Source organism: Magnolia sinica, chromosome 7 (genome assembly GCF_029962835.1).
Source record: "Magnolia sinica isolate HGM2019 chromosome 7, MsV1, whole genome shotgun sequence".
Classification (NCBI taxonomy): Eukaryota; Viridiplantae; Streptophyta; class Magnoliopsida; order Magnoliales; family Magnoliaceae; genus Magnolia; species Magnolia sinica.
The window spans coordinates 87,678,359-87,700,406 of NC_080579.1; the positions used below are offsets into that span (position 1 = coordinate 87,678,359).

Sequence of the window (22,048 nt, forward strand, 5' to 3'; positions counted from 1 at the left end):
TATCACTACCACCACTATTTTGGACTGCTGGGACTGCAGCTAGATGCAAGTTGTTGGATGTGAGGTTATGATTATCCAATCTGAGAAATTTGTTTTATTTTCTCAGGAACTTCTTGGGGCTACCTCATTCTCCTCTACATTTTAGTTCAAGCGTCTCGCATCATAGTTGTTGGAATATTGTATCCCTCTCTACGCTATTTTGGCTATGGTTTGGATTGGAAAGAAGCCATTATTCTTGTGTGGTCAGGTTTGCGAGGGGCTGTGGCGCTATCACTCTCACTCTCTGTAAAAGCAAGTCATATCTGTTCTCTGCTCCTATTTGTTCTGCACATTTTTCATCTAAGATAATGTTGGTGTTAGAGTAAGCCATGAAGATTTAAGATATTCACATGTCAAATATCTTGACTGTTTTTATATTTTATGCTTCTTCAGGGTAAGTCTTGTTTTAAGAATATATATGTTTTTATGATAACATAGGAGGTGATTTAGACTTTGTTTTTCTCTCACTTTTATCAGTTTTGGTACTAGGAACATCTCTCATCATGGTTTGTAGTGGTCAGAATTGTATGTTACAAGGCACATGGGCCCTTGAGCTTGCAAAGATTCACTTTCAAGTTATACTGGTTAATACATACTTCATAGTGACATGATTTTTCTGGAGACACTTAAAGCTGATCTTGCCTTAAGCTAAACTAGGCTAGGGACAACACCACCAAAGTATAATCACTTCTGATTGGGTATGCCATTGGAGTGCATGAATGCCTCTATTGTCAGTAAGTGCAATGTAAACAAATGCTTGCACTTGTAAAGAGCCTCAAAGCATAGAAGCTGTTTTCTCCCTGGAGTAATATTCTCATCGATGTCAACAGTTATTATATTTTGCTTGTTCAGGGACAGTAAAATGTGAATGCTAGGTTTTGGACATATTAATATTGAGGTCAGTCTTAAGAGCAATATCTAAGCAGTCCTTTCAGACTTCTCTAGTGCTGTACTCCACAAAACCTTATCCTTGCACTTGTGGAATTATTTTCTTAGGATGTTTTTACTATTATGTTGTTTCATTCTGTATTGTAGGTATAGTGTTATTTATGTTAGCTCCAATGCACTTGCTGTGCAGAACTTTTCAGCTGCTTTTAATTATTCCACGTTGTTTGCTTATTGTTTGCAGCGTGCTAGTGACAATTCTTACTCATCTCATCTAAAAGAAGAAACAGGAATTTTGGTATGTCAAGAGTGACCTATAAATTGCATAGAATTTCTCTTTGATATTTGTCAAGAAGATAATATTGTTTATTTGAAAAATTAATATGATAATCTTAAAATGATAATTTTATTTGGTATAATAATTGAAAAAATTTGCACTCTGCAGTTTGTTTTCTTCACTGGTGGGATCGTATTTCTGACCCTTGTTATAAATGGATCAACTACACAGTTTATCCTGCATCTTTTGGGTATGGATAAGCTATCAGCGGCAAAGGTAAAAATTTGTTTCCCAGAACACTAATGGAAATTTCTATTACCCTGAGGATATACAGATTGCATGGAATATATAATGTTGAAACATCATGTTCATGGAAACAAGATTTATTCTGTTCTTGGCACATCGGGTTATGCCAAACTCTATAGCAGATTTATTCCGTTCTTGCACATCGGTGGCCTGGGGAAAAAAGACCTCCATAGATGGATGGTTGTGTTACTAGCTGTTATCTGGTCTCTTTGGGCTGAGAGAAATGCCCGATGTTTTTGTAACAGAAGCAGCTCGTCTTTGGGGGTTATTTGTAAAGTTAAGCAGTATATAAGGGAGTGGGTGCCTTAATTGGCTCAGTTGCATTTTTCTCGCTTTTCCTTTGTTTGCATATTTTCTGTTCTCCTTTTTGCCTTGTGGCCTAAGAATAATATAGCAGTACCTTTCAAAAATTAAAAAAAAAAAAATCATGTTCATGGAGATATTCATTCCATATTCACAAGGTATGCGTTTGGATGAAATTCCTTGCCTCTTTGACAAAAAAGGGACAAGTGAGCAACACCTGAAGTAAGAATGATGCCTCTGTAAGATCATTTTTGGATCTAATTGGAGGCATTCATTTGACAATGTTTTAATATCTGACAATTTTCACACTAGAAGTTACGAATACTGTCAGATTTATTTCGGGATGACAACTAAAGAGATTTCAAGGACAGATGACCTAATCAAGTATGGCATAAGCTTACTCAGTCTTTATTACTATTAATAGACTTCGAAACGAAAGCATAGGTTGCACTCCTTGAATCAAGAAAATAATGGCCACAATCTTTGCGACGACCACCAAACCTCTTCTCAGTTTTTGGATCTTGTATAACACAGTGAGGGATAAAACATTACACAATAATTTAGTTGATTTGTCAAGGCACTCATGAATAACAAGTTTAAGGGAAAAGAAGGAACATGAATAACTGACGGCATGGATAAATACTCTGAAAGACGATAGGTTCCTTTTCTAATAACCTTGGACAATGACCCACATGCAAGTTTAATATTGCTAGAAATGGAAGAATATGAGATGTAACCATTTTTGCACCAGTCATGTGAAGAGATGCTCCTAAATGATGCATGATGTGTATGAAGATTGAGAAACATGATTAACTGATGAAATATGCCTAGTTGCTCACCTAGTGTATCAGAAGGAAAAAGGCTTTAAGAGCTGCCTATTGTTGCTGAAGATCACTGATGGTTTTAGCCCTTGGGTCATGATTAAAACTGCTGGAATCCTGCAACCCTAAATAATTAGCATTTTGGTAATTAGCTTTGATCGGAATTCCTTTGGGCAAAGACTTGGGTTTAAATCCAGCATTGTTCTCTCAGGTGCCACGTTTTCCCCCCGAGGGAGCATTATTGCGTAATGTATCGTTGTTGTTGGGAAACATGGGAACATTGGGAAATTGGTCGATTTTTTCAAGGAAACTTCAAGGATTGTTGAAAAAGACATCAATAGAGACTTAGAAATCAAAACATTACATAAAAGTGCACATAATAGGGGTTTCCTTTGTATGGGGTCCTAATACATGCACTATCCAACTGAACTGATGCAAGTATATTTAAAGTCTATTCATATAATTTATAAACGTAAGAAGACATGTATGGAAACACAAGCAATACATTCAAAAGCAAAAGAAGAATCACTAGATCAGGTTACATGTTTGATTTTGTGTTTGGATACAAAGATTGCAACTGATTTGCGAGAAATTGAGAAATTTAGAATTTTTCCATTTTCTGCAACTTGCCCCATCTCCTCCAAATCTCGAAATTAAAGCTCCAAATTCATGATTTTTCATGAAAAACATGAAGAATCATAGATTTGTAACCATTTGATATTTGATTTAACGTGATTTACAACAAAAAAATGGATCAAAAATCGAATATGTTCACTGGATCGAATAGGTGGGATATATCGGTAGGTACTATCTATGCATTTCGTATCGCACATGTGGGATACAAGATATATCGTGGGATATATCGGCCAATATCGTCAATGTTTAAAGCAAAGCTTATCTGTACGTAGGTTATATCCTTTACAAAGTCCTTATCGTTTGAATGGTTTAGAATCAACTGCCAAAGTAGATCACTTTGGAATAATGGAACTGCTCCTAATAGAGTGGCCTGGCAACTAGCCTTATGCTGAATGTAAATTGTGTACAGATTCTAAAGGGAGTTAAGGAATCCCTCCCAGGAACTTGTACACGCTGTAGCTCAAAATCAAGAGGGAACCCAGCCAAAAATTTAAAAATTCTTAATTGCTCCAGTTGTTCCTTGATATCTTTTGATTTGAGGGTAATGGCTTGACAATGCTCCACTTCTTCCCATTTTTACGTAATTCTGCATAGTACTTTTCTGAAGATTGGCATTCTCTGTATGAAGCTGATAGCGATGAGTCTGTTCGTGTTGTTAAGAGTATGTCTTTTCAACTGTATCCCAATCTCCTTTGTTGTCCTTAAAACAATCATCACTGACTTATCTTCAGTGGCATCGAGGGCAATAACCTTTGACATGACGGTCAGATTCTCACTTTCCCAATCATCATGGGATTTATCATTTACTGGAGATTCTTTCTTTAGTTGTTTTTTTTTTTTTTTTTTTTGAAAGGTTTTCTTTCTTGTTCCCCATTATAAATCCAAGATTATTTCTGGCTCCATTGAACATTTTTTTGCAGATTGACTGTTCCTGTTCCAGGTAATTTGTGCCATTCAGTCTGATTGGCAGTGATCACAAGTATGAGGTGATTATTGTCCCATCATCATCTGGACTCTTGATCACCGTTAGATCTCTCCACCATCTCTTAAAATGTGGAAAATACACCTAAAATAAAGACAGATCTGACCTGCAGACCCCACTACATCTGCCAATGGCCCTGCAGAAATTAATGATGATGCCACAGAGACCTGCTGGACCTGTTGATGATGCCAATAGATCCTGTTGGGTTTTATGATGCTGGTTGGTTATCTTGTGGGTGCCAGATGGGTCGATGGACTCTATTGTTATTGTCAATGGGTACTATAAGGCCTTCCAATGATAATGATGGGGCTTACTGTCCCTTCTTTCATCATCACGAACAATCACCTAAAGGGTCATTCAAATCAAGTGGTAGACCCTAAAAATCAGAAAAATAAAGGGGAGAGCGAAGGAGATGTTCACAAGAAAGGGAGAGCAGCAAGAGGAGAAGGAAGAAATTAGGGTAGAGATAAGAGAGATCTTAGATATAGTAAATAGAGTCGTCTATTCCTCTCTTACACAATACTTCTATTTACACCAAGAGTTGGATGCAAAGTTGGAAACAAAAGATTACACAAATTGAGAACAAAATAAATAAGAAGATTACACAAACAAAATAAATAAGTGAAGAAGGAAGGGAGAGCAAAAAGAGAAGAAAGAAATTAGGGAAGAGATAAGAGAGATCTTAGATGTAGATAAGAGAGAGTTGTTTATTCCTCTCTTACACAAAATTCTATTTACATTCAAGAGTTGGGTATAAAGTTGGAAACAAAAGATTACACAAGATAAGAACAAAATAAATAAGAAGATAACACAAGATAAGAACAAAATAAATAAGAAGATAACACAAGATAAGAACAAAATAAATAAGAAGATCCTTAGTATGGTGCACACAGGACCATACTAAACACCTGACACTCATTCTCCGACGCTTATAAATTGATATGATGTTATCAACCATCATCTTAACAATTCTCATCAAACTTATATATATATATATATATATATATATATATATATATATATATATATATATATAGATATATATATATATATATATATATTCATTACAAAAATATTGTGTAATTATTCAAGCATTTATTCTTAATTATCTTTAGTATTTGGCAGATTTGTAGAGTTGGAGAGTCACAGAGTGCAGATTGGACTCACAATTGGCAGTTGGCAATTAGTCTGTTGGTGATTGATTAACAGGCAGCAGCAACAGAGTGGGTGTCGTGAGGATTTAGGGTAGGAGCATAGGTTAGAATTGGTGGGAACAGACAAAACATGATGTGTCATATGGAGAGGAGAGAGGGAGGGAGGGAAAGAAAAGAAAGGGTGATATTGAATGAATTGTGTTGGTCTTGAAATCAGGGAGTTTGAAGAATTCAACACTTAAGATAGATTAAAAAGGGAATGCCACATTTGGCAAGGAAGCGATCTGCAGGACTTTTCTTTATTCATTCTTTTTTAGGCTTGATCTTTTACCCTATATTCCTTCTATTTTCATATGAATAACATCACTTTATTGGAAGAAAAACTAGAAACAAGAAAAAGCAATCCCAGAGGAGGTAATCAAGATGTTTAGACTTGACAACAAATCCTTGACTTCATCAAACATGAATGATAACTTCCAAATTATTCGTTTTTTTTTTTTTCTCAGTTATGTAATCCGAAATTCCTTCCATCCGATTCCACTTCATAGTGAAATCTTTTAATGCCTGTTTAAGATATTTCATTTTAATTTGCCAAATCAATGTGATTAGGAGGTTGACGACTATATCTTTTGTATACATGATATGCATGTTTTTCTCCACAACTTAAGAAAACACTGAGCAGTATAATATAAATGCATGGAATGGTTTGTAAATTTCCCCAAGATTGAATTGAGAAGGAGAGTTCTTCTTTAAAAAGACTGGAGGATGTATTCCCCAGTGGGAAGAGCACATTCGTTGTTTTTCAATCATCAGTTTGATCTTCATCTTCATGTCTGTAACTAAAGGTGACATGCCAATATCATTAACATCCCCATGATATAAAAGAAACCTAATTTGATAGTTACAAGCTTTCCTGAATGATAACAAGTAGAATGTGGAGTGTTATTGCCACTAAGCATTGGTCGTCAAATCTAGCACTTAACAGGCAGCTATTTTTAAGTTTTGGGGTGAACTTTTTCACTTTATTATAATGTTACTTTGCTTTTCTTCTATATGCGGTCTCTCGTTTTTCATTTCCTTTTGGGTGCAACTTTTGTTTAATACCTACTTTGCCAAAAATACTCAATTGTCTTGCATACAAATGCATAGCTTCGCTGTAGTTCCTTGTTGCATAATATGCGAGGCAGCGTTTTGTCATGAAAAATATAGGTAATCTTATACTTATTTGCATATGATGACAGATGCGCATATTGGACTACACAAGGTATGAAATGTTGGACAAGGCATTGGAGGCTTTTGGTGATCTTGGAGATGATGAAGAACTAGGACCTACAGACTGGCCTACTGTGAAAAGATACATCTCATGCTTAAATAACTTGGAAGGAGGTCAGGTGCATCCTCATAGGGTATCAAATAGTGAAACCTATCTCCACAGTATGAATTTAAGAGATATGCGAGTACGCCTTTTAAATGGTAATTCCATTCACTCTTGAGTTTCTCATTAGGATATTTGTTACTTGATTAGTGACAAGTTTCTTGTTTGGAGATGGTGGAAACAAATACAAATTTGGTAATGTTATTCTTTAGTATTGCTCTTATTGTTGTTGTTCGATATTGTATTCCATGCAGGAGGAATTAGTTATTATTGTTGAAAGTGTTGCATGTACTCTGGCTTGCTGGTTATTGAGTTTGGTTATGGCCTATTATTTTAACAGGAGAATTAATGGATTTGGGACACTCAAGACAAGCCCAATTGTAGATCTTGAATCCCACCATGTTGAGCTTTAGGGGGATCATGAATAGAAACTCAACTTCTATTATGTTGTGTCCTATACTATCATAATGGGAATTTTGTCCCACTTCATTTATTTGTAGGAATGTGGGTTCTCAGTTCTCACTCCTATCTATAGAGAGGCTTATTTAATCTAGTCTATCTGAAGAAAGGGAGGGTGTATGCAATGTAGCCTTTTGGGGACATTGGAGCTCTAAGCGATTAAGAGTGCATGGCCCTTTCTATGGCATAAATCTCTTTTGTTTCTTGTTTCTTGTTTGTTTAAAACCTAGGGTTTGAAAGAAGAGGTGGTTGGATAGAGTTATAAGGAAGATGGGGCATGGTAGAGGGAGGGAGAACCTAGGGTTTGAAAGAAGAGGTGGTCAGCTACAGTTATAAAGAAGTTAGGGCATGGTAGATAGAGGGAAGGAGGGAGAACCCTGCTCTAAGAAATAGTGCACCGCAGATGTACCCAAAATATACACAGACCTAGTTCTACTTTCTCTTATAGATAGAAGAAGGAAGAATTGTATCAAGAGGAAAGAACGCAGAATGATCAACTTTGCTTTCTTGCCTCTACGTTCATCATTTGATGTATGTGTTACAAAAGGGAAACTAGCTAAACTATATATATGTCCTTAGTATCATCGTCATCATCTTCATTTAAGCCTTATTCCACTAATTGGGGTACATCAGTAGATAAGATGAGATTGAGAGAAGAAATAGAGAAAAAAGCTGAGAAGAGGGGAAAGAGAAGATGGAGAAGAAGAAGAGTATTTTTTAGGGTAAAGAGAGATGGTGTGTGTTAGTAAGAAAAATGACACGCATACTACACACCCTTTATAACTTAAAGAAAAGAACCATACAATACTCTGCAGGAGTACCAAGACCCATGTACATGCATGCATGCATATTTACGTATATTCCCATCTCTTATACTCTCCCTCAAGTTGGAGCATAGATATTGATTATACCCAACTTGTCAGTAATATGATGAAGAGCATCTTGACTAAGGGATTTAGTGAGAAAATCGGCTAGCTGCTCTCCTGAGCGAACAAAAGGGGTCGTAATCTCCTTATTCTCAACTTTTTCCCATATAAAATGATAAATAACTTCAATGTGCTTAGTAATCTCATGAAATATGGGATAGGCAGCAATGTGAACTGCAACTTAAGTATCACAATGTAATGGATAGGACTCGAAGAAGGATAGCCAAGTTCTTGTAATAGGGTCCGTAGCCAAATAAGCTCACGTGTAGCATGAGTCATCACCTTATAGTTGGCTTCTGCAGTGGATCGAGCAACAACAAATTGCATCGTACTTTTTCAGGTGACAAGGTTGTTACCCATAAAGGTGCAGTACCCTAACATAGACCATCTATTAAGAAAGCTTCTAGCACAATCAGTATCAAAGTAACTAGAAATATAAAGATGACCATGTCATTCAAAACGTAAACATTTGCCAAGGGCCAATTTTAAATAACGAAGAATTCGATACGCAGTAGTAAGAGCATACGAGGAGAATGCATAAACTGAATGACAACGCCCGCAACATATGACAGATCAGGTCATGTAATAGTCAAGTAGATGAGCCAACCAACCAATCGACAATATATATAAGGATCATAAAGAAGCTCTCCACATCAAGGCCAATTTTCTGAGTAACATCTATCACTAAAGCAATAGGTTTACACCCAAGCATCCTTGTATCTAACAAGAGATCAATGATTAGCAATGAGCTATACAAGGTATGTGGCCCGTCTAACATCCCCCCTCAAACTAATGCTAGTCATCAACAAGTAATAGTTTGCCAACTAGAAATGAGTGACGTGCAGAAGTGAGGGACTTCGTGAGAATGTCAGCAATCTGATCATGGGATGCGACATGTGGAAGAGAAATGAGCCCAGACTGAAACTTCTCTTGGATGAAGTGACAGTCAACTTCAATATGCTTTGTCCATTCATGAAAATCCAGGTTAGAGGCAATCTGAATGGCACTCGGATTATCTATATGTATTGGAGTAGGATTCTGGAGATGAATGCCCAAGTCAGAAAGAAGTCCATGTAACCAGACAATGATGGGGACATCCTGCGCACACGCGCACGCACGCCGGGCTCCCTACGCACGTTCGCCAGAAGGAGGGCCCCACCGTCGATCTGAATCAATGACGACGTCCAGGGAGGGCCTCCTAGTTAGAAGACGAAGTTTTGGTTCAAGAGAGTGGACCCGATAGCCAAGAAAAGCCCATCGTGGGATCTCATGATCATGGCCGATTGATTTCATATTTTAGGTTTTGCTTATTGTTATTATTTAGAACATCATGAACGCTTTAGATTTCTTTGTTTGGTTTTTATTTTAGTTTACTTCATCACCAAGTAATAGGTTGCGCACATGGCGCGAGTTTTGGGATATAGGGTTTTCTTATAAATAGGCACCCCTTGTAGCTTTTTTTCCTTCATTCAAGCTTAATAAAAATTCCTACTTTATTTTTCTACTCTCTTAGTGAGTTTTGGAAGAATTCAAAAGTAGGTGCAAAGCCCTCCCTTTTCGAAGGGCTAACTACGTGGTGTGAAGCCACATCTATCCCCATCCGTTTCTACCCTCACCCATCCATATATCTCATCTTCTATAATCATTATTGCTTTGAATTTTTCAGCTTTTGCAGCTATTCATTCCCGTACAGCCAGTTTCCAGAATCTGGACCTATAGGAGGGTTGAAACTTCGGTGGAGCACTACGCCTCGACCTTACGTTGGATCGTCGTTAAACCTGGAGGGATTGGAGGTCTCCCCTAGCCGACCAAGGCCTAAGTGTCACTTTGGGGAGGCAAGCTTCCATCACACATGCGGCCAGCCCACCCGTGCACGTGCGTCAGCCCCGGGTCACCATTTGCGCGCAGGAGCTTTCTCCGAGTCAGGTTTTCCTCTGGTTTTCCTTTTTTCATTCCTATTTTCTAAACCCTAGCTTTAGTTTACATTAGCCCTAATTTATTTGCCCTTTGTTTTTTCATCTTAGGGTTCCTTGAATTGAGATTGAGGAATCCCTTGGATTAGGGACTGTTTGTTATGCATGAGTGGTTGATTTCTATTTCCCTTTGAGCATCGTTTGGCTTATAATTTTTATTGGTCCAGTTGTAGCCTGTGTAGGCTTGGACCCGCATAGATTCCCCTTTAATTGAATGTTTGGATTTTCATGTGGGATGTCAAATTTGTGTAATTGTTTCTGAATTGGTATGATCTAAGCCTGAAATCTTGCATTTCATATCTAAATCTCATGTCATGCATCAAATTTGGTATCAAAGCTTAGGGTTCTTATAGGGAAATGCATTATTTGTTTAGGGTTAGTTTGTTTGAATCTATCATGCATCTAGTCCATCACGTGTAGCTTTTAGGAGTCCATAGTCCCTTATTTTATTAACTATATTGTTGGAGTAACCTTGCATAGTCCCCTCATATAGAGTCTCATAGGATTATTTAGTCCCATATAGTCATCATAGAAAGTCCTTAGGTGGAGTTAGCAAATTGTACGCCCACACGTACGGGTCATGATTTTGGCTAACACCCTACACTAAACATGGAACAACTGCTAGAGTCATTAAACAGGCTGTCCTAGCAGATCGAGTCTTGGGGTAAGTGCTTGGAATGAAGCATAAATCAACGCCTTGACCAGATAGAGGCCTCCCTTCAGACAAACCCCACCATTAGGGAAGATGACCAATCTCATGCAGGTGACCAGGAGGATAGACCAATGAATGTAGGTGGCCAAGGAATCAGTTATGGGCGTGCACCTGTACCCTCACCCCATGAGGGACATCAAGACCATTATTTTGAGGGGTACAACATGTGCGGCCTTGTGGCTAGAGTGCACCAGAGGCTAGTGTAGAGTTACCCATTGAGGCCATTCCGGTAGTGGATGAGTTTCGTCATGTCGTTCCTGATGATTTACAGGATGAGTCTCCCCCTAGGAGGGATATAGAGTACACCAAAACATGGGACACCATAATACCTATAGCCGAGTTTGCGTTTAATAGTTCTGTCGATAGGTCCACATGTCTCAGTCCTTATGAAATCGTTACTAGTTATAAACCTGGGAAACCTATTGATCTTGTCCCTATGTCACTGTCTCATAGGCCGTCAGAGCCTGCAGAGTCTTTTGCGCATCACATTCATTCATGGCATCAAGAAATCAGGCAGAAGATCATGACTAGTAATGAACATTATTCACTTTCTGCAGACCAACATAAATGTTTCAAGGAATTCAATGCAAGGGACTCTGTCATGATCCACATCAGGCCAAAGCGGTACCCTCAAGGAGCCGTTCGAAAATTACACGTGTATAGCACTGGACCATTCATAATTATAGAACGAAGCGGTCTCAATGCGTATGTGGCAAATCTTCCACCCTTCATGAGAATTAGTTCCACATTCAATATGGAGGATCTAATTACATTTTAAGGGGCCATTGACGCATTGTCCAGCTTTTCGCCTAACCATCCTGATTCCCCAGACCTTTCCCTTGATCCATGGCCCCCTCCCGACCCATTTTTCCAGCCTCTACGTCCTATTCCTACCCATCCCAACCCATTTTCCCAGCCTCTACCTCCCATACCTACCCGTCCCAACTCATTTTTCCAGCCTCTATGTCCCATTCCTACCAATCCCGACCCATTTTTCCAGCCTCTACCTCTCAAACCTACCCGTCCCGACCCATTTTCCCAACCTCTACCTCCCATACCTACCCTTGCCGACCTTTCTTCCCAGCCTCTACCTCCCATACCTACCATTCCCAACCTTTCTTCCCAGCCTCTACCTACCATACCTAACCTTCACACACCCAGAGAAGAAGTAGAGGATATCCTGGACCATCAGATAGTTTCAACGTCGGACGACGGGTTTTAGAAGTTCTTGGTCAAGTGGAAGTCACGTCCAGCTTCAGCCAATATGTGGCTCGCTGAGGAGCTTCAGAGACTTGATCCTTACATCTTGGAGCGGTTCAGGAGTTTTATTTCGCCAGTGGCGAAATTTTCGCAGGCGGGGAAAATTGATGGGGACATCCTGCGCACGCACGCTGGGCCCCCTATGCACGTACGCTAGAAGGAGGGCCCCACCGTCGATCTGAATCAAAGATGACGTCCAGGGAGGGCCTCCTAGTTAGAAGACGAAGTTTTAGTTCAAGAGAGTAGACCCGAAAGTCAAGAAAAGCCCATCATGGGATCTCATGATCGTGGCCCACTAGTTGGATTGATTTCATATTTTAGGTTTTGCTTACTGTTATTATTTAGAACATTATGAACACTTTAGATTTCTTTGTTTGGTTTTTATTTTAGTTTACTTCATCGCCAAGTAATAGGTTGCGCACATGGCGCGAGTTTTGGGATATAGGGTTTCCTTATAAATAGGCACTCCTTGTAGCTTTTTTCATTCATTCAAGCTTAATAAAAATTCCTACTTTATTTTTCTGCTCTCTTAGTGAGTTGTAGAAGAATTCAAAAGTGGGTGCGAAGCCCTCCCTTTTCAAAGGGCTAACTACGTGGTGTGAAGCCACATCTATACCCATCCGTCCCTACCCTCTTCCATCCATATATCTCATCTTCTATCATCATTATTGCTTTGAATTTCTCAGCTTTTGCAGCTATTCATTCCCCTACAGCCAGTTTCTAGAATCTGGACCTGTAGGAGGCCTAAAACTTCGGCGGAGCACTACGCCTCGACCTTATATCGGATCGTTGTTGGAGGGATTAGAGGTCTCCCCTAACCGACCAAGGCCTAGGTGTCACTTTGGGGAGGCGGGCTTCCATCACACGTGCGGCCAGCCCACCAGCGCACGTGCGTCAGCCCCGGGTCACCATCTGCGCGCAGGAGTTTTCTCCGGGTCAGGTTTTCCTCTGATTTTCCTCTTTTCATTCCTATTTCCTAAACCCTAGCCTTAGTTTGCATTAACCCTAATTTATTTGCCATTTTTTTCATCCTAGGGTTCCTTGAATTGAGATTGGGGAATCCCTTGGATTAGGAATTGTTTGCTATGAAAATCAAGAGATGCAGAAGATTTTCTGTGTATTTGAGACAACCCAATGGGGTTGAATATATAGAGATTACATCCGTCTATACAAGGAAAGAAGTAAACGCAGTATCTCCTATCTATAGAAATAAGATATACAAGGTAACAAGATATACAAGGTATGTGAGGTGTCTAACATCCCCCCTCAAACTAATGGTCATCGACAAGTAATAGTTTGCCAACAAGAAACGAGTGACGTGCAGACGTAAGGGATTTGGTGAGAATGTCAGCAATCTGATCATGGGATGCCACATGTGGAAGAGAAATGAGCCCAGACTGAAATTTCTCACGAATAAAGTGACAGTCAACTTCAATATGCTTCGTTCGTTCATGAAAAACTGGGTTAGAGGCGATCTGAATGGCACTGAGATTATCGACATGGAGTGGAGTAGGATTCTATAGAGGAATGCCCAAGTCTGAAATAAGTCCACGTAACCAGACAAGCTCACTACACGCAGCGGACATCGCCTGCTTCTGTACTCGATTTGGAAACAGTGGCCTGCTTCTTACACTTCCAAGAGATGAGAGAAGTGCCGAGAAAAACACAGTAGCCAGTGGTAGATCTTCGCGTGAGAGCGCATCCGGCCCAATCAGCATCCGAATAAGCACGAAGGTCTAGAGTCGCCGTGGAGGAGAAGAACAGAGATCGATCTAGAGTTCCACGAAGGTACCGTAGGATGCGCAACACCGCAGTCATATGAAGAGTCCGAGGAGCAGAAACAAACTGACTGACGACTTGGACAACATCAGGGCGAGTCATAGTTAAGTAAACCAGACGGCGGTATAAATCGGGCTGTGCAAGTAGATCACCATCATCACGACCATAGTGAACGTTAAGTTCTAAAGGAGTCTGAACCATCTTCTGATCCGTCAGTGATGCTAAGGTGAGAAGATCCTTAGTATATTTACGCTGGCTGACCAGAATCCCACGGTTGGAACGTGAAAATTCAAGTCCAAGAAAATATGTAAGATGGCCGAGGTCTTTCATCTTGAATGATGATTGCAGAACTTCCTTTAAAGCCGAAATGCCAGTAGCATCGCTACCAGTCAGTAGGAGGTCATCAACATAAACCAGAACAATAACAATGCCATGAGCAGTGGTGCGCAAAAATAAGGATGGGTCATGACCACTTTGAGTGAAGCCAGCACCCGTAACCACATCGTGAAAGCGTTGGAACCATGCCCGCGGTGCCTGTTTGAGGCCGTACAGGGCTTTCTTTAGGCGGCATACCTTATTGTCAGGAATTAAAGAGCCAGGAGGAGGTTTCAAATATACGGTTTCTTGGAGGTCTCCATGAAGAAAGGCATTTTTCACATCCATCTGAGAGAGTGGCCATGAGCGAACAGAAGATATAGCCAGAAGAGTACGAACAGTTTTCATCTTGGCCACAGGAGCGAAAGTCTCATCGTAATCAATTCCGTATTCCTGTTTGTATCCCTGAGCGACAAGTCGAGCCTTGTATCGATCCAATGATCCATCAGACTTGAGCTTTACAGAATAAATCCATTTGCTACCAATTAGCTGTTGGTCAACGGGTCGAGGGACAATTTCCCACGTATGGTTATCATCCAATGCCGCAAGTTCTTCTCCCATAGCCTTCTTCCAACAATCATGAGTGGCTGCCTGAGAATATGAAGTAGGAATAGAAATAGTATCCAGAGTAGCATTCATGGCAGACATAGAGCATATCAAGCGATCAGGCCCTCGATGTTCACGAGCGGAACGATGTATCGAGGTAAGTTCGGGATCCGCAACAGGTACAGTAGGTTCGGGTTGAGTAATAGGTGGTGGATCTGTACGTGGTCGACGTGAGTATACCTGCAATGGACGAGGGAGAGTACTCGAGGCAAACGGAATATCAGGAAAGGTGGTTAGACCAGAAGAGTTTGGAGTGTGCGGAGGAGGAAGAGATGAATGAAAGGCAATATGTTCAAGAAAAACAACATGTCGTGAAACCCGAACACGACGAGAAACAGGATCATAACATCGAAAACCTTTTTGAGTTTCCCCAAATCCCAAGTACATACATTTGACCGATTTTGGAGATAGTTTATTACGTTCACGTGAAGCCAGGTGAACATAACAAATACAACCAAACACACGGAGTGTGGAATATGCAGGAGGTAACCCGGTGAGAACAAAGTAGGGAGATTTACTATTCAGAACTTTGGTTGGCATCCGGTTAATCAAGTAGATTGAATGTAACATGGCTTCCACCCAGAAAGAACGAGGAACACTCATAGCTGTCATCAGAGTGTTGGCAGTTTCAACAATATGACGATTTTTTCGTTCAGCCACCCCATTTTGTTGTGGAGTATCAGAACAGGTGGTTTGATGAATAATCCCATGACTTTGAAGAAATGTACGAAATTCGGTTGAGAGATATTCCCCTCCTGAGTCAGAGCGAAGAGTTTGAATTGTAGCCTGAAACTGAGTCTTCACCATTGAGTGAAATAACTTGAATTTTTCAAAAACCTGCGACTTTGATTGAAGAAAGTAAATCCAAGTGTACCGTGTGAAATCATCAATGAATATAACATAGTATCGTAACCCAGAGAGGGACATAATTGGTGATGGACCCCAAACATCTGTATGCACAAGTTCAAACATAGAAGATGTTTTTGTAGTACTTAAAGAAAAGGGAATACACTTACTTTTTGAAAGACAACAGGAAGAACAAGAGTAATCCAAATCATTTTTATTAAGAGAAATATTCCCTAACATGCCAGATGAAATTAACTGTAGTAACCGATCCGAATGTGGATGACCCGGGCGAAAGTGCCACAATTTCCACAATTTATTTGCCGAACAAATATCCGATAAAGATGGAGAAAAGAAACAACCGGGGTGACAGATTGATCAAAATCAAGCACGCATGCACCTGCCGCCTACCCTTCCCAAGTACCTTCCCCGTTGCGAGATCCTGCAAAAACAACAATTGGGAAGAAATATGACTAAGCGATTATTGGAAGTGATTAACTGAAATTAAATTGGAGGAGAGGTTAGGGACATGAAACACATCATGAAGAGTGAACTGGCGATGGACAAAAGGAGAGAAAGTCAATGATCCAACGGACTGAATAGGTAGTCTAGTGCCATCCGCAGTAGAAATAGCCTGATTGCCGGTATAGGGACGAATGTCACGAAGATGGGATACATCACCGGTCATATGATTGGAAGCACCCGAATCGAAGAACCATGTAAAAGATGGGGATATACCTGACATACCGGCGGCAGAAAGGGCCTGAACAATTTGTTGGAGCATCGCAGGAGTCAATGGAGATGAAAGACCTTCAGCAGAAGTAGTAGATGCAGACTCACTAACAGATGTCTCGGAAGAAATAGTGGCAACCGTAGCCGAGAGAGCACGACCACGGCCGAAAGAAGATGCATAAGCTCGTGTACGGCAGTCCTGAATACCATGACCAGTCCGTCGACAATAAGCACACCATTCCTTGCATTGAGCGACAACATGTCCCACCTTGTTGCACCCGCGACAAGTCAAGGGAGAGGAACCAGAACCACGTGTTGGTGGAGTTGTGGACACAGCAAGCACCATATCAGATGAGCCTGGAGTTGAGATATACAAGGTAACAAGATATACAAGGTATGTGAGGTGTCTAACATGCTATGCATTAGTGGTTGATTTCTATTTCCCTTTGAACATCGTTTGGCTTATAATTTTTATTGATCCAGTCCTAGCCTGTGTAGGCCTAGACCCGCATAGATTCCACTTTAATTGAATGTTTGGATTTTCATGTGGGATGTGGAATTTGTGTAATTGTTTCTGAATTGGTATGATCTAAGCCTGAAATCTTGTATATCATATTCAAATCTCATGTCCTGCATCAGACAAGTTCACTACAAATAGCGACATCGCTCGATACTCGGCTTCCGTGCTTGATTTGGAAACAGTAGCCTGCTTCTTACACTTCTAAGAGATGAGAGAAGTGCCGAGAAAAACACAGTAGCCCGTGGTAGATCTGCGTGTGAGAGTACAACTGGCCCAGTCAGCATCCGAATAAGCACGAAGGTCCAGAGTGGCCGTGGAGGAGAAGAACAGTGATCGATCCAGAGTTCCATGTAGGTATCGTAGGATGTGCAACACCGCAGTCATATGAAGAGTCCGAGGAGTAGAAACAAACTAGCTGACAACTTGGACAGCGTAGGCAATATCAGGGCGAGTCATTGTTAGGTAAACCAGACTCCCAACCAAACGACGGTATAATGTGGGTTCCGCAAGGAGATCACCATCGTCACGACCATATTGAACATGAAGTTCTAACGGAGTCTGAACTGTCTTCTGATTCGTCAATGAGGCCAAGGCAAGAAGATCCTTGGTATATTTACGTTGGCTGACCAAGATTCCATGTTTAGAATGTGAAACGTCAAGTCCAAGAAAGTATGTCAGATGTTCAAGGTTTTTTTTTTTAAAGGATGATTTCAGAACTTCCTTTAATGTCGAGATACCAGTAGCATCGCTACCAGTCAGAAGTAGGTCATCAACGTATACGAGAACAATGACAATTCCACGATTAGTGTTGCGCAAGAATAAAGACGGATCATGACCACTTTGAGTAAGGCCAGCACTTGTAACAACATCATGAAAACATTGGAACCATGCCCGATGAGCCTGTTTGAGGCAGTATAGAGTTTACTTGAGGCGACAAACCTTATCGAGAGGGATTAAAGATCCAGGAGGAGGTTTCAAATAAACTGTTTCTTGGAGGTCGCCATGAAGAAAAGCATTTTTCACATCCATCTGAGTGAGAGGCCAAGAACGAACAGATGATATTGCTAGAAGAGTGCGAACAGTTTTCAGCTTGGCCACAGGATCGAATGTCTCATCATAATCAATTTCGTGTTCCTGTTTATATCCCTGAGCGACAAGCTGAGCTTCGTATCGATATAATGATCCGTTAGACTTGAGCTTTACAGAATAAATCCATTTGCTCCCAATCAATTGTTGGTCAGTGGGTCGAGTGACAATGTCTCACGTATGGTTATCATCCAAGAAACAATCTAACCATCCCATTTAATGGGGGCTTAAAAGCATGTGTCGTCGTAAGAAACAATCTAACCATCCCATTTAACTATCCGATCATCTATCTAACATTCCATCCAAAACATCCATTGATATTGCAAAATATCGACAACTCACGATATTTTGCCAAGAAATCATCAACAACTGAAAAGGAAACGAAAGATTGTAGTCTTGATATCGCGCATGTTGCGATAATGATTATATCTCATATTATCAATATTAGCAATGACAAATGGAAAACGGCATACAACATTGTGCTCATAAAAAATTGAAATAGATTTTTTTTTTTTTTTAATAAACTAACTTTCTGTGATTTCTCTACGTTGGCGATATTATTGAAATATCGTCAATACACTTGTGATACAAGTGTCACCTAGAATTTACACAATTGAAAATATTGGCGATACATTGGCGATATAGATACGTTGGCAATACAAGAGACACCTAAAGCTTACACAACTGAAAATATTGACGATATCGATACATTGCAAATGCCTGGAATTTCTAATACTGTCGGTGTTATTGGTATCGCTACCAGTGTTATCGGTATCACCAAGCTAGAGATAACGATAATATCGGAGATAATTCAAACAATGGTAACAAGGGAAAACGGGTTACATAATAATTTAAGGATTTGGTGAGAAAGCTAACAGATAAAAGATTAAGAGGAAAATTAGGAACATGTAGAACAGACGGCAGGTGATAGTGATAGAAAGATTGATGGAACCAATTCTAGATATAGGTGACCGTTTACCATCAGCAACAATAACAAAATGTCGTTGACTAGAAGATTGACAAGATTTAATTAGATGAGACTTAGCGGTTATATGAGAAGTGGCTTTAGAGTAAATGGCCCAAGAGTTCACAGGAGCAAGACCCAAATATCATAATGAACTAACTCAAATTGTCTTGATTTTCTCTCAAATGAAATAGGAGGAAACATAGTCCGATGATGTTTAGAAAACTCATACGTAGCCCAACATAATGACTTAGTAGCAGGAATCGAAGAAAATATGTACTTTAACTTAAACAAAGAAAGATGTACTAAACTACAATGCCATTTGAACATGGACTCCCTATTATTATAGGTGCATCATCCAAGAAGTAAATCCTCCCATGCTCATAGCTCCCACCAATCGTTTACTCTGTCCGGAGGTCCTGAAACACAGTGAGAAGTGAAAAGGGTTATAAAACAATTTAATGATTTTGTAAGAGATCTAACAAATAAAAGATTAAGAGGAAACCTAGGAAAATGCAAAACGGAGGATAGATCTATAGTGGTAGAAAGATTGATGGAACCAGTTCCAGATATAGGAAACTAGTAACCATCAACAACAGTAACAAAATGTGGTTAACTAGAAGATTGATAAATTTTGAATGGATACACTTACCAGTCATATGAGAAGTAGCTCCAGAGTCAATGACTCAGGAGTTCACAGGAGCATGACTCCAAACATTAGAATGAACTAACTCAAATAGTCTAGATTTTATATCAGATGAACTTGGAGAAAACATAGTCCAGTGATATTTAGAAAACTCACATGTATCACAACATAATGACTTAGCAGTAGAAAACTCACATGTATCAACATAATGATAGTTGATGAGGACATCGTGCACACGCACGCCCGCACACCACCACCCCTACGCACGTACATACGCAGAAGGAGGACCCCACCATCGATCTGGCTCGATGACGACGTCCAGGGAGGGCCTCCTTGCTAGAAGACAAGTTTTGGTTCAGAAAAGTGGCCCGATAGTCAAGAAAAGCCCACCATGGGATCTCATGATCGTGGCCCACTCGTTGGATTGGTTTTATATTTTAGGTTTTGCTTATAGTTATTATTTGGAACATCGTGAACGCTTTAGATTTCCTTGTTTGGGTTTTATTTTAGTTTACTTAATCGCCAAGTAATAGGTGTCGCACATGGTGCGAGTTTTTGGGTATAGGGTTCTCCCTATAAATAGGCACCCTTTGTAGTTCTTTTCATTCATTGAAGTTAATAAAAAATTTCTGCTTTATTTTTCTGCTCTCTTCGTGAGTTGTGGAAGAATTCAGAAGTGGGTGCGAAGCCCTCCCTTTTCGAAGGGCTAACTACCGCGGTGCGAAGCCACATCGATCCCAATTCACCCCCATCTTCCATCATCTTTTTTTTCCATCTTCCCCCACCATCCGTACTTCGAATTTGTCCTTTGGTTGCATCAGATTTTCTTCATTGAAGCAAGTTTCCAGATTTCGGCCCGCAAGCGAGCTGAAACTTTGGCGGAGCACCACGCACAAACCGTACATCGGATCGAGCTGAAATTTGGAGGTTTTGGAGTCCATCCCTAGCCGACCAGGGCCAAGGTGGCCTTTTTTTGAATAGTGGGCCCCACACACGTGCGGCCGAGATCACACGCACGTCCGTCTGGGCCATTGTTGCTGTCCACACGCGGGATCATCTTTTGGCTCAGTTTTTTATCCTCTTTTATCCTCTCATAGCCATTTTTTTCATGAATCCTAACCCTATATTACATGATCCCTAATTGATTTGCCCCTTTTTATCACCTTAGGGTTCCTTGAATTGAAATTAGGGAATCCCTTGGATCAGGGACTGATTTTTATGCATGAGTAGTTGATTTTATTTCCCTTTGACATTGTTTGGTGTATAATTTTATTGGTCCAGTCCTAGCCTGTGTCGGCTTGGACCCGCATAGATTCCCCTTTAATTGAATGTTTGGATTTTCATGTGGGATGTGGAATTTGTGTGATTGTTTCTGAATTGGTGTGATCTAAGCCTGCAATCTTGCATATCATATTTAATTTTCCATGTCCTGCATCAAATTTGGTATCAGAGCCTAGGGTTCTTATAGGGGAATCCACCACATATTTAGGGTTTAGTTTGTTTGAGTCCTTCATGCATTCAGTCCATCATATATAGCTGAATTTTAGTAACAGTGTGTAGTCTCCTTCATATAGAGTCTCGTAGGGTCATTTAGTTTTTAGATGCATATAGTTGTCATAGCAGGTCCTTAGGTTGAGCAAGTCAGTGTATGCCCACACGTACGGGTCGCGGCTTCGGTTTGCACCCCACACTAAACATGGAGCAACTACAAGAAACAGTGGCCAAGTTAGCCCAGCAAGTTGAGTCCTTGAATAAGCATTTGGAACAACACATAGATAAACGCCTCGAAGAAATAGAGGCCTCCTTCAGGGCAAACCCCACCACTGGGGAGGATGCCCAATCTCAGGCAGTTGGTCAGGAGGTTAGACCAAGGAATGGAGGCGGCCAAGGAGTTGGTCATGGGCGCGTACCTGTGCACCCACCCCGTGAGGGACATCATGATCAATATGACCCAGATGCACAACTCCTCAAGGGAGTTAGGGTAGATGCCCCTACTTTTGATGGCCACTTGGACCCTAAAGCTTTTTTAGATTGGTTGGCGGATATGGACCACTATTTTGAGTGGTATGATATGTCGGATGCTCGACGAGTCCGATTCGCCAAGATGAAGCTTGTGGGTCAAGCAAAGAGGTTTTGGGCGACGGTTGAGCGAAAAAAAGAAAGAGCGAGGGAACTTCCAATAGTCCATTGGGGAGAAATGAAAGAAACGTTGAAAGAGAAGTACCTCCCTTTCTCTTATCGCATGCGGTTAATTGAGGAGTGGCAGTCTCTTCGACAGGGTTCCATGAGTGTTGCTGACTATATTGAGAAATTCAAAGAGTACTCGACCCGCTGTGAGGTTAATGAGGACCCCGTACTCACCCTTGCTCGTTTTAAAATGGGCCTCCGT

General features: G+C 40.5%; 1 protein-coding gene across 3 annotated transcripts in view; it reads left to right on the forward strand.

The window, feature by feature from the left end:
* LOC131251624 (sodium/hydrogen exchanger 8-like) overlaps window positions 1-22,048 on the forward strand; it is a 116,027-nt gene that overhangs the window by 71,521 nt on the left and 22,458 nt on the right. For all 3 annotated transcript variants that reach the window (XM_058252460.1, XM_058252462.1, XM_058252461.1), the window contains 4 exons: window positions 107-291; window positions 1,169-1,222; window positions 1,370-1,477; window positions 6,645-6,876. In XM_058252460.1, the coding sequence (XP_058108443.1) occupies window positions 107-291; window positions 1,169-1,222; window positions 1,370-1,477; window positions 6,645-6,876 (579 nt within the window). The remainder of the gene's footprint in view (window positions 1-106; window positions 292-1,168; window positions 1,223-1,369; window positions 1,478-6,644; window positions 6,877-22,048) is intronic.